General features: G+C 39.7%; 1 protein-coding gene across 1 annotated transcript in view; it reads right to left on the bottom strand.

The window, feature by feature from the left end:
* LOC118803541 overlaps positions 1 to 14,492 on the bottom strand; it is a 50,189-nt gene that overhangs the window by 18,051 nt on the left and 17,646 nt on the right. Inside the window, exons 10-11 of the mRNA XM_036564031.1 lie at positions 14,284 to 14,439; positions 8,703 to 8,767 (exon numbers count right to left, since the gene is read on the bottom strand). Of these exons, the coding sequence (XP_036419924.1) occupies positions 8,703 to 8,767; positions 14,284 to 14,439 (221 nt within the window). The remainder of the gene's footprint in view (positions 1 to 8,702; positions 8,768 to 14,283; positions 14,440 to 14,492) is intronic.

The raw sequence follows: 14,492 nt of genomic DNA on the forward strand, positions 1-14,492 counted from the left end.
TCCTTTCTTTGCTGAGTTGAAAAGCTGCCCATATTGTGCGTCTGATGCTATTGCCTCTTCTGCCTTGATCGGGTGCTCACTGCTCGTCAGCCTTCTGGACCGGCTTGACCACCATTGAGCTTCATGCTGTACAACTCTGATCAGTCCTGACCCTCAGATGTTGGTGCTGCCACTGCATAATCATAAACTAATCAAATTAACCATTGCTCCACCTCTTTTTCCCGCTTTGTACTATAATACTTTATACTAACAATGTTTGCTATCTGGTGTTGACCAGAGGAAGACGGGTTCCCTTCTGAGTCTTGGTTCCTCTCAAGGTTTCTTCCTCCTTCTTCTTCCTTGCCACTGTCACCACCGGCTTGCTAATGGGGACGCGGCCCTGGATTTTCTTTCTGTAATGCTGATTTTTCTGTAAAGCTGCTTTGTGACAACAGCTCTTGTAAAAAGTGCTATATTAATAAACATTGCTTTGCTTTGCTTAAGGAGAGCCAACTGATGCTGATCTGGCTGGCAGCGTGGGCACATTTTAAAAAGAGCAGAGAGGGAACAGAGGTCAGAAAGCGAATAATTTCACATAATTTTATGAATTACTATTTCTGGTCTGAATAGTGAAGTGACTATGAAAAATTGATGATAAAAATAGTGTTTAATGTGCCTCATCTGATCAAAGTCCGTGGCACTAGTCAAATGTGGAAAGCAAAAATCATTTAAAATTAAATAAATTTAAAGGTCCACTAGACTGGTTGTCCTATCCCTGAAAGTGTAAGATCATTACGAATACCCTTTAAGCAATTGTGCAATAAGGAGCTTATTCATATTCAGCTAATTTACATTAGACAATTCATGTATGACAATGATTTACACTTTATACCAAAAGACTAAAGGGCCAAACACTAATTTGGCCATTTTTTTTAAATGAATGTATGAGAATAGTGTTAATAATTTAGCACAACACAAAATACTGTGGGGTCTTGAAAAAAACTAAATAGATATGCTTTGAGCGACAGAGAGCACGTCACTGCGAGCGACAGAGAGCACGTCACTGCGAGCGACAGAGAGCAGCACACCTTAGAACTTCAGACCAAGCAGCGTCCAAACCTTACTTGAAAATTAGTTGAAAATTCTGCAGTTAGCAGGTCGCTAACCCCCTCACGTCTCTCCTTCTTATTTTTGTCTCCTCCCTCTCTTTTTTCTTTCTATCTCTCTCACAGTTATTCCCTCAGCCCATCCACCATGGCGTCCTCCCAGGAACGCGCCCTCCAGACCCTGAGCGCAGCGCTGGCCCGGCTGGATCGGCAGATCACCGCCCTGCTGAAGAAGCAGGACGAGCTCCTTCGGCAGAAGTCGAAGCTCGAAGCCGCCCGGGAAGTTTCCCCCTCGGTGGTGGCGCCAGCGTCGTCTTTCCGCGCGCCGGGAGACGCCGTTCTCACGCCAGCCCCGCATGGTCCCTGGGAACGCCAGCGCCGCAGAGGGCCCTGCAGACCCACACCGCCGCCCCAGCCGATCTTCGCCTCCAGAAACCATTTCGCCGCCCTCAGTACACTGCATACGCCCTCACCTACGTCCCGGGCCTCCTCGCCGCCGCCCGCCCCAGCGCCCCGGACCTCGTCACCCGCCCCAGCGCCCCGGGCCTCGCCGCCCAACCCCAGCGCCCCGGCGCTCTTCACAGGACTCCGTTTATGTTATTGGTAGTTCTATTGTCCGCCACGTTCAAGTAAAGGTTAGAAACACCCATGCCACTGTCTCCTGTTTTCCAGGTGCTCGTGTCTTAGATATAGCCAAGCGCCTCCCCTCGGCTCTCAGACGAAACGCCTTCGGGACCGTGGTGATCCATGTCGGGACCAACGCCATCCTCGACCGTCGTAGCGAGGTCCTGAAGGAGCACTACCAGACGCTGCTGGACACCGCCAGGAAGAAGACGGACGCCAGGATCGTCATCTCCGGACCGCTACCCACCTACAGGAGGGGATCCGAGCGGTTCAGCAGGCTCTTCGCGCTGCAGTCCTGGCTCCGCGGATGGTGCGCCCTCAACGGCTTGACCTACGTGGACAACTGGGCCTCGTTTTGGGAACAGCCGGCGCTCTTCCGGAGGGACGGCCTCCACCCTAGTCAGGTAGGATCTGTTGTTCTCTCACGGAACATCAAGAGGGCCATCCGCTGACTACACAGCGAAGGCCACGTAAGTAGCAGCAAAGATAGAAACGCTACAGCTCATAATGCTAGTGTTAGCACTGAGAATAAGACGATTATTAGCACCAGTTGCGTCAGACCAGTTGCGTCACCTAGGTTCCACTGTATTGAGACTGTGTCTCTGCCCCAAATTAAATCTAAATCTAAACGTAGAATAACTCAATCAGCCCGTTTCGACAACCTGATCAATATTAAATCATATTCAGATGATAGCAGCAACACCTCAACTCTAGAATTTGGGTTACTCAATATAAGATCACTAAACTCAAAAGCAGTAATCATAAATGAATTTATAAGTGATCATAAATTTGACATTTTTTGTCTTACTGAAACATGGGTTAGACAGGATGATTATTCAGCACTAAATGAAGCCACCCCTATGGGCTATAATTATGTACACAGCCCACGATTATCAGGCAAAGGAGGTGGATTATGTGTAATCTACCAGAATACCCTAGATATCAGTCAGAAACAATGTGACATCTTCACTTCTTTTGAGGTTCTCTCCATCAACGTTACTAATCCGGACACAAAAAAGAAGGCATTTTCATTATTTAACATTTATAGACCACCAGGACCCTACTCAGAATTTCTAAAAGAATTTAGTGATTTCGCTGCAAACCTAGCTGTGTGCAATGATAAAGTAATGATTGTAGGAGATTTTAATGTCCATTTTGAGAAGGCAGATGACCCACTAAAAAAGGCGTTTACTTCAATCTTAGACTCTGTTGGTATCACCCAAAATGTAACAGGGCCTACACACTACTGTAGTCACACTTTAGATCTAGTTCTGACACTCGGACTTAACATAGACAGGCTTAATATCCTACCCCAAACCTCAGTAATCTCCGACCATTACCTAATCTCTTATGAGCTACGTCTTAGCCATAATACATGTACGTCCCCTCGCTATTCTGCAAAGCGCGCAATAAAACCATTTACCGCCCTACAATTCATAGAAAACCTCCCAGTACTAACAACCCTAGTCTCCACTCCATCACACCCAATGGAGCTAGATGTATTAACCGACTATTTAGAAAATACCTTCCGATCTACTTTAGAAAATGTGGCGCCACTAAAAATCAAAAGGATAAGACAGAAAAAGCTCGCCCCATGGTACGATGATAAAACCCGTACCTTAAAACAAACAGTACGGAAACTAGAGCGGAAATGGCGATCAACCAAGCTGGAAGTGTTCCACTTGGCCTGGAAGGACAGCCTTATAGAGTATAGAAATGCTCTCACTAAAGCTCGCTCAGCATATCTGGCCTCGCTGATCGAGAACAATAAAAATAATCCTAGAGTACTGTTTAGTGTGATCTCTAGAATTACAAAAAATCAGGCAGGTACTGAACCACAAATTCCGGCGACCCTCACCAGTGAAGTTTTTATGGACTTTTTTAATAATAAAATCGAAAATATTAGACAACAAATTCAACCCACAGTATTAAATCCAACTTGGCTGTCATCTGACATGGCTGATATAAAGCATAACATAGCTGCAGAAGAAAGGCTTGAAAATTTCTACCCACTCCCACAGCTAGAACTAGAGAAGATTATCTCCTCTGCAAATTGTACAACCTGCACACTTGATGCAATCCCCTCAAAATTACTCAAAGAAGTACTACCAGTTATCATTAATCCTCTTTTAACTATAGTAAACTCGTCCCTTAGCCTGGGCCATGTACCCAGAGCTTTTAAACTAGCAGTTATTAAGCCTCTGATCAAGAAACCAAACCTTGATGCTAGCATATTGTCTAATTACAGGCCTATATCTAACCTGCCATTTATATCTAAGATCTTAGAAAAAGCCGTAGCCCAACAACTTAGTTCATATCTACATAAGAACTACATATTTGAGAAATTCCAATCTGGATTCAGGCCACATCACAGCACTGAGACAGCTCTAGTTAAGATAACAAATGATCTTCTTCTTGCCTCTGATCAAGGCTACATATCCCTGTTAGTGCTACTTGACCTCAGCGCAGCTTTCGATACGATAGACCACAATATTCTCCTAGAAAGGTTAGAAAACATGGTTGGAATCACAGGGACCGCCCTATCGTGGTTCAACTCTTACTTAACAGAACGTTATCAGTTCGTAAAGGTAAATGACTTATCTTCCAATTATTCACAAGTAAGATCTGGAATTCCGCAAGGCTCTATTTTAGGACCATTATTATTTACATTATACATGTTACCGTTAGGCACAGTTATAAGTAGCCATGGCATTAACTTTCACTGTTACGCAGACGATACGCAACTGTACATATCAGCCAAGCCTGATGACAAATACAGGTTAAAGAAAATAGAGGACTGTGTAAAAGATGTGAAAGGCTGGATGTTACGTAACTTCCTCCTCCTAAACAGTAACAAAACAGAGGTTCTCCTTCTGGGTCCAAAAGTGGCAAGAAATAAATTATCAGATTTAACTTTAAATCTCGCTGACTTTCCAGTTATACCAGGTTCAGCAGCAAAAAATCTTGGTGTAATACTTGATCCAGATTTATCATTCAATCAACACATAGGCAGTATCACTAGGACAGCTTTTGTACATCTTCGCAATATCGCCAGAATAAGAAATGCCTTATCGCTGCACGATGCAGAAACATTAGTACATGCCTTTATTACCTCAAGGCTAGATTACTGTAACGCATTACTGTCAGGATGCACCAGCAGGAATTTAAGTAAACTTCAACTAGTTCAAAATGCTGCAGCCAGGGTTCTCACTAAAACTAGAAAATTTGATCATATCAGTCCAGTTCTATCATCACTCCATTGGCTGCCTGTTAAATTCCGTATAGATTACAAAATTCTTTTATTGACGTATAAAGCCCTACATGGGCTCGCTCTTGAGTACCTGCAAGACCTTATTTCCCTTTACGAGCCACCACGATTACTCAGATCACAGAGTGCTGGCTTTTTAATAGTTCCCAGAATTCAGAAGGTTTCATCTGGGGGAAGAGCCTTTTCTTATAAAGCCCCCAAACTCTGGAATGATCTTCCAGAAAATGTTCGGGACTCAGACTCAGTCGCAAAATTCAAATCTAGGCTGAAAACTCATTTGTTTAGTTTAGCTTTTGGTAGCTAATGTTTCCCCTTGGATAAAGGCAGCAGATCCAGGGGTCCATGGACGCAGGGAATTATAGTAAACTGAGACTGGTGCTGTCGTCCCGCCGCTCACACGCGATCACTCAGGTTTGTGGACGGTGGAGCGGAGGAATGCCAGATTGTTTCAGGGTGCTCCCGTGTCTGTGTGCCCTTTTGGTTCTCTCCTTTTAGTTAAGCTGTTATAGTCAGATCTGCCGGAGTCGTTAGCCACACTCTGGAAATGTTTTACATACTACTATACATACACCTATACAGAACTAAACTAACTCCGTTTCCCTACCTTTCTTCCGAGAAAACGACTGCTCACCTGTCCGGCCGGACACTGCTGGATGATTGTTTGTAGAGCTCTCCGGCTACCCGCTTCAGACCAGTTACCCACAACCCAGTCACCGCCACCTGCCTTGGACTGGCTGCCCACTCTACACTGAAGTCTCCTAACTATTACTACTATTACTATTAATATTAGTAGAATAATAATTTTGTACGTAGTTTGACCAGAGGAGGATGGGTCCCCCCATGTGAGCCTTGGTTCCTCCCAAGGTTTCTTCCTCAACTGAGGGAGTTTTTCCTTGCCACTGTCGCCCCTGGCTTGCTCACCTGGAGGATTTACATTTCATGTTGAAACTTTGTTCTAAACGGATTTCTGTGAAGCTGCTTTGTGACAACATCAGTTGTAAAAAGCGCTATACAAATAAATTTGATTTGATTTGATTTTTTTATTATTAAGGCTTGAAGAATGCTCTTCCCCAAAAGGGGAAGCACTCACTGGTTTTTCAAATATTATCCATGTGGTTTTGTCAAAAAAACAGGGTTTTGTTATTTAAGTTGATGATTAGATTTCTTTCATAGTTTCAGTGCAAGACTGAACAAATTTTCATTCTTACCAAGATTGCCAGTAATTGTGGAGTTGACTTTCACACCACCACAGTATGAAGAGAATGAAGAGTATCATCTTAATAATGCTGGCCTACCATAACCTCCAACTGTGCTATTCTACATAAAATCAGTTTGAATAAACAGGCTTTGTGTTCAGGTTTCATTGATTCAGTAATCATCTCTTTCTCAACTTCCAACATTTTCAGTGTTTTACACCATTATAAATGCTAATGTAATATTATATACCCAATAAACAACTATGAAAATTGTGCCCTAACCCTTTGATAATAATACACTATAACATTAATAGTATAGCACTATAGCATTAATAGTCTAAATATACATATTTAGACTCATGGCTGTATACTGGCTTTAATATTCTGATAATCATTACATGCCATTGTAGTCATGATATTTAGCTTTTAAAAGTATGAAAATAAACTCATAACAAAAAAAAATTACATAACATACCACAGTGACTTTAACTGGTTAATATACTTGTAATGCTCATTACCTATGTGACAGTACTTAAAACGTCTTAAATATCGGGTAAAATTAAATTAAATACAACTTTTAACAATGTGTATACGTACATAATATTTTATGTTTATCTATCAAGATTTCTCTGATTTGTTGGTCCATTGCCCTGTGCTTGGTGGAATCAGACTGATTTTGTATTATACCATGGCCACAATGATGCCAAGGAAACCAAGGAAATCCAATGCTGAATGAAAAGCTCCCTTATGATAATTGTGACAATTACATTTGATTGGGCTACAGTCTTTAACTTATTCTCCAGGGTATATTTTGTTTTTTCCATCTGAATTTACATGACCAAATTGTAAGGCAAATTATTCAGTAACTGCATGAAATAAATGTAAATTTTATTTTTTTTTTGTAAAAGCTCCCCTTAAATTAACAGTGAATTAAATTAAATGTGTTTTATGATCATACACATATTGCTATATGCTTACAATTTACTACTGAAAGCCAAAAAACTTAGATGCTCTTTGTATTATTTTATAAAAATATTTTTTACATAGCAGATCACTGATGAGACTCCATCTGTTTATAGTTTATAGCCCAGATTTGTGGAAAAATGGGTCAACTTTCAGTAGACAAAAAAAAATTCAGTTTAGCTTCTTTTATTATTAGGGTCTAAAATTACATCACCCATCTATTAGACTAGAAAGAAGACAGTTACAGCTCTCATATGACACCCACTTTTTGAATGTAGCTTATGAAATATGAAAGTTATGAAGAATATGACAGTGCATTTTGGAACCATCAGTGGTCTCAAGGAGTTGAAGAAAAAAAATAAACAATAAATAAGCATTAAGCTTGGGTCATTATTACTGAGGTCCAGTTCTTTCAGGAAAGAGGCTTCTGTTTGTAAACCAGCTGCAGAGTCTCACAGCACTGTTTACTGAATTAACATGAGTTTACTCACTTGTGTTGTGCAAACATTAAAACTATTTATTTTCCTGATTTTCCTAATTTTTTGACCTTTTATATAGTTCTGTTTTTTTTTTTCTTTCTCTCAAATTCTTGTGCTTTTACATGTTATTCTAAGCTTCATGTTCCTAGCTAGATTGTGTTTCTTGAACTCTGGTATTTTCTTGCCTGTTCTGTTTTAGAGCCTGGACTGCTTCTGGATTCTAGGATGGGTATGTTTATGCTATGCCAGTCTGCCTGTGTCTTGATGCTTGCTTTAGAATTTTAGAACTTCCTTAAACAAACTGAATTATCAAAATAAACATCTGTTCTTAAGATGCAATATATTTGATGTTGGTAATTCTGACGTACAAATCTAAATCTCTGTTGTCAGAGCATACACATGATAAATACAATATATTTAAAAAATCCCCTTGCAAAGTTTTATATAGCATTTTATATAATATATATAAAATATATAGTTTTATATATAGTGTGAACTCTTCAGTCCAGCAGAGAGCAGCTCCACCTCTGAATCCTGAAGGTCATTATTACTGAGGTCCAGTTCTTTAAGGGAAGAGGCTTCTGATTATAAAACCAGCTGCAGAGCTGGACTGTTTGCAGGGTTTACTCCGTTGTGTTAAAACTATTTTTTTTCTAAAGTCTTTTCTTTCTCTCAAAGTTTTACATGTGCTTTTAGATGGTATTCTAAGGTTCATTTTCCTAGTTAGATTATATTTCTTGTTCTCTATTTTTTTCTTGCCTGTTCTGGTTTTGAGCCTGACCTGCATTTGTTAGTTTCTAACATGAGTATGTTTCTGCTATGTCTGTCTGCCTGTGTCTTAATCCTTGCTTTAGACTTTGACTTAGATTCTTGCACAAATGCACAGAAAACAGACCTTCCTCACACATTACAAACTGCATTATTAAAATAAGCATCTCTTCTTAAGATGCAATCTAGTTGATGTTGGTAAATCTGAAGTCAAAATTTAAATCTCTTTTGTTACAACATAAACATGACAAATACAATATATTTACAAAATCTCCCTGCAATATTTTCAGCTTTATTCCACAATGAACTGAAAACTGACCTGAGTGTCTCCAGTTTACAGTGTGAACTCTTCAGTCCAGCAGAGAGCAGCTCCACTCCTGAATCCTGCAGAGTTTACACATAGCAAACCTGAGAGAGAAGGAGAGTAAATGTAACACACCTTACAAATGTAAACAAATTTACTTACAATGTTGTGCAAAAGGTACAACTCCTTTATTTACTAATTGAACTGTTGTGTCAGAAAAAAAACATGATATATACAAATATTTAACAGAGTATAATATCAAATTTAGGAGGTTTTTTGTTCACTCTGCTGTTTTGAGTTACAGCTGAGTCCTCTTAACAAAATACATTCCAAAAGGTGTTACTGACATTGTTATCCTGCAACGAGACACTAAAATTCACACAAGCAGAACTTATCTGCCTAGTAAATTTCTTTCTTATGTGTAATTAAAATGGCTAAAGGAGATATTTTGAGAATATTAGATATAAGACAGTCCACTTGCAAAATATGTAGAAAAAATTGTTCCAAATTAAAAAACAATCACTACCTTGGAACAATATGAAATGCAATGCACATATGGCATTGCTTTTCCATAGTGATATGCAAAATATTTGCCAAAATGAATAACAAACCATATATTACACAATTTTCACATCATTTAACCTCTTTACTAAAAATACATGATTTGCATTTTTACAAAATGCTAAATTTGTGGCAGAATTTAATACAATTCACTGTGAAAATAAATCAAGTGACAGTTATTGCTTTAAACTGTGAGGTGCTTCAAACGTGTATGCCTCATTAAAATTCAGTCATTAAAGTGAAAAAGTTAAATGCAATGCACAAGAGACTGTGCTTAAACCAGAATAACATGCAGAAAATGTGCCAAAATGAAAAGCAAAAGATGCATTTCATTAATTTAACGTTGCTTGATCTATTAACAGAAAAACATGTATATTTGCATTTTAAATAATGAAATGCTGAATTTGTTTCTGAACTGAACACAGATCACCTTTAAATGCAATCAACTAGCAACTGCACTATATTTCACTGTGTGGTGCATTGAACATGCCAAAACAAAACACAATGTAGTCACAATGTATTATATTTCAGCCCAAGCATTGTGGCATTTGTGGCAAAATGGAAAGTAAAGACTGTCTGATTGTAGTCTTCTACTGAATTCGGGATGTGGCTGAGAAACCAGTAATCGCTCATAGCTATAACTTATTCCAAAGGAAATGTCTTTTTGTGACCGAATAAAAGGGGAAATGAACTCTAATTCTACTGCAAGTCATAGCTAAGACCAAAGCGCTTAGTGAGGACTTCTGGTTAGGCACTGTGGCTGCTCACAAGACAGGGAAAAATAAAGCCATATAAAAGTGTTTTCAAGTGTCAGTGGCCACATTGCAAAGCATAATCAAAAAGTACAAGTACTTTGACACTGTGAAAAATTTCAAAGGGTGTGGTAAGAAGCTAAAAGTGACCCTGATACTGACAATAATAATACGCATATTATTATTATTGTTGTTGTCGTTATTATTATAGTGTGTGTTAATGTATATGTCTGTCTGTCTGGTCTGCCCTGTGATGGACTGGCGACCTGTCCAGGGTGTTTCCTGCCTTCCACCCACTGACTTCTGGGATAGGCCCCATCTCTCCCAGCGACCCAGAAGGCTAAGTGGCTTTGCATGTGTGTGTGTGAGAGAGAGAGAAAGAGAGAGTGTGTGAGCATTTATAATGCTGGTGGCAGCTTAAAGTGCTTTACAGACAGGTGATAAAAAGCAGGTATACAAGAAATTGTAAGTATTCATTTAGAATCATATAGGAAATTAATACAGATCAAATTAAAAGATAAATACCATGAGATGTAAAGTTTCAATTAAACTTTTTGGATGCTTCTTAAAAGTCAGCTCGACTGTCTAATTAAAATTTAACACAATAGTCGGAGGCTTCCAAATCTGCTAGCATGCATTGTTCCAAAAACTGTAAAATGGTCACTGAAAGACGTCATTTGTAAACTATAGGCTATTTTTAGCACCTTTGTGACAAGAAAATAAGACATACCATGGAAAATCAGAATAACCTTCTGATAAAAGTAACATTTGAAGATGACTTCACTGCTTGATGGGATGCTTGCCTCATCCCTTCCTCCTGCCATCTTCAAATAAAAGTTGTGGTGCGTTGCATTGCGGGATTACCTTACCAGCTTAGGAACATCTGATGCTCTTTCAATATTCAGCCAAAATAAGATACCTCAGTAGGCAGCATATTTGAAGTATCTCTAAATTGATACAGTCTTTTTGTCGGGAGCGTGCATATTGTGATGTAAAATGCTGTCTATGTAGAGAGTTCACTAGGTTTTGAGACATACCCATTGCGTGCAATGTAACTACTGCAGAGAGGTTGGAATTTTATTTCCTCCTCAAAATTAAGATTCAATTCCTACAAATTTTGCCAAAAATTACCAAGCATCTTCTGTCAATGATGAACTCCTCTCTTAGCCTACCAAAACTCTTAAACTAGCACTATTAAAACTTCATCCCTATTAGCAAACAAATTATAGACTTATCTCTAATCTTCCCTTTATAGTAAAAATTTTGGAAAAAGCTGTGGGAACAACAACTAAGTTCCTACTTGCATAGATATTACATACTTGAAAAATTTAAGTCTGGCTTTAGGCCGCATCATAGTACAGAGACAGCATTAGTGAAAACTGGTTCAGATTTGACCTGACTGAATATACTGAATTAAAGTATGGTGTGTTTCATCACACCTGGAGTACTGCCTGGTGGTATGGTCAAGTGTTACTAAGAAATATTTTAAAAACTTTACAATTGTACAGAACAGAGCAGCCAGATTAGCTAGCTCTTCATTGTTCTTTCCCTGCTAATGTGTGTGATATGCATAAATGATTATCATGGCTAACTATGGAGGCTAAACTGACGTTTAGTCTTCTATTTTCATGCATAATGTTATTAGGAATAATACACCAAAGTTTTTTGTGAAAAACTAGTATTTTCAGGTTTTTGTCATGAGTATATTACATGTCAAGTTGTGCCAAGTCCATAGTCTAATAACTTGAAGAGAACTTTTCTTTGTAGGACTTCCTTGGTTTGGAATACGGTACTTTTTGACATCAAACAAATTATAAGTAGATTTTCTCTAAGAAAGCTATGTAAACAATATTTGTTGAATCTCATATAAGACCCCATTTCCAAAAAAGTTGGGGCGCTGTACAAAATGTAAATAAAAACAAATTGCAATTGATGTGCATATCATTTAAACTCTATATTTAGTTGAAAATGCTACAAAAACAACATTTTAGATGTTGAATTTTTGAAAAATAAACATTGAATTTAATGTCAACAACATGTTGCAACAAGGTGGGCTGGGGGATGTTTACTGCTGTGTTTCATCACCTCTTCTTTTAATAGCACTGTAAGCGTTTGGGAACTGAGGAGACACTGCTGTAGTTTTGAAAGTGGAATGTTTTCCCATTCTTGTTTGATATAGAATTTCAGCTGCTCAACAGTTCAGGGTCACTTTTGTTATATTTTTCATTTAATAATGCCCCAAATGTTTTCAGTGGGCGACAGGTCTGGACTGCAGGTAGGCCAGTTTAGCACCCAGACACTTTTAATATGGAGCAATGCTGCTGTAATACATGCAGAATGTGGTTTGTCATTGTCTTGCTGAAATGATCAAGGCCTTCCCTGAAAAAGACGTCATCTGGATGGCAGCATATGTTGCCAAAACATGTATATGTCGTTTAGCATTAATGGTGCCTTGACAAATATGCACATCACCCATGACGTGCACCAATGCATCCTGATACCATCATGAATACTGGCTTTTGAACTGTGCACTGATAACAAGCTGAGTGGTCTTTAGCCCGGAGGGCACAGCGTCCATAACTTCCAAAAAAGAATTTCAAATTGATTCATCGGACCACAGCTTTTCCACTTCCCCTCGGTCTGTTTTAAATTACCTCAGGCCCAGAGAAGGTGGCAGCATTCTGGATCCTGTTTGTATATGATTTTTTCTTTGCATTTTAGAGTTTTCACAGACAGTGGTTTTCAGAAGTGTTTCTGAGCCCATGCAGTGATTTCCACTACAGAATCATGTCTGTTTTTAATGCAGTACTGCCTGAAGACCTGAAGATCATGGCCAGCAAACACTGTTTTTTGTACTTGTCCCTTGCATATGGAGATTTCTCCAGGTTCTCTGAATCTTTTATTGTTATTATGTACCATAGATGATGAAAAGCAGAAGTTCTTTGCTATTTTACATTGAGAAACATGGCTTTTGAATAGTTGCACAATTTGCTCGCACAGTCTTTCAGAGTGGTGAAACCCTCCTCTTCTTTACTTATAAAAGACTCAACCTCTCTGATAAGCTTTTTTTATACCCAATCATATTACAGACCTGTTGCCAATTAACCACCAAGTGTTTTTAGCATTACACAACTTTACCTGCCTTTTGCTGTCCCCGTCCCAACTTTTTTGAAACCTGTCATTGGCATCAAATTCAAAATGGGCATATATTTTTCAAAAAACAATAAAATGTCTCAGTTTTAACATTTGATATGTTGTTTTTGTACTATTTTCAATTAAATATAAGGGTTAAATGATTTGCACATCATTGCATTTTGTTTTTATTTACATTTTGCACAACATTCTTTTTTAGAAATTTAGTTCAGTACTTGTGAGTTTAAAAACCTGATTGCTTGAGGAACAAAGCTGTTGCAGAGTCTGGCAGTGATGGCACAGATGCTCCGGTACCTTCTGCCCATACGGCAACAGTGAAAAAAGTCTGTGTGAGGGATGGATGGGGTAATTCACGATCCTGGCGGCTTTGCGGATACAATGTGTGGTGTAGATGTCCATGATGGAGGAAGGAGAGACCCCAATGATCTTCTCAGCTGTCCTCACTATACGCCGTGTGTCTTGCAGTCGGAGGCGGTGCAATTCCCAAACCAGGCGATGATGCAGCTACTCAGGATGCTCTCCACAGTCCCCCTGTAGAACATGGTGATGATGGGAGGGGGAGATGAGATTTCTTCCACAGGAAGTAGAGGCGCTGCTAGGCTCTCTTGTCTATGGAGTTGGTGTTGAGGGACCAGGTGAGGTTTTCTGTGATGTGAACACCGAGGAACTTGTTGCTCCGGACTATTTCCACAGCAGAGCCAGTGATGTTAACTGGGGGGTGGTCACCTCGCATTCTTCGGAAGTCAACAACCATCTCCTCCGCACCAGTCTGATAGCCGCTGCATCTCCTCTCTGTACGCTAACTCATCATTCTTGCTGATCAGACCCACCACAGTCATGTCATCAGCAAACTTGATGATGTGGTTTGAGCTGTACTTTGCAGTACAGTCATGAGTCAGCAGAGTAAACAGCAGTGGACTGAGCACACAGCCCTGAGGGGCACCGGTGCTCAGTATGGTGGTGCTGGAGATGTTATTACCTATCCTGACTAACTGAGGTCTTTCAGTCATGAAATCCAGGACCCAGTTACAGAGGGAGGCATTCAGGCCCAGCAGGCTCAGTTTTTGAATCAGCTGCTGAGGGATGATGGTGTTGAATGCTGAACTGAAGTCTATGACCAGCATTCTGACATAGGTGTCTTTATTGTCCAGGTGGGTGAGAGCCAGGTGGAGTGTGGAGGAGATGGCATCATCTATTGAGCGGTTGGGGCGATATGCAAATTGCAGTGGGTCCAGTGAAGGAGGAAGCTGGTCTTTAATGCGCCTCATGACAAGGCTCTCAAAGCACTTCATGATGATGGGATGGTAGTCATTGAGGCAGGACACTGGAGACTTCTTCG

The sequence above is a fragment of the Colossoma macropomum genome, unplaced genomic scaffold (genome assembly GCF_904425465.1).
Source record: "Colossoma macropomum unplaced genomic scaffold, Colossoma_macropomum, whole genome shotgun sequence".
NCBI classification, from domain to species: domain Eukaryota; kingdom Metazoa; phylum Chordata; class Actinopteri; order Characiformes; family Serrasalmidae; genus Colossoma; species Colossoma macropomum.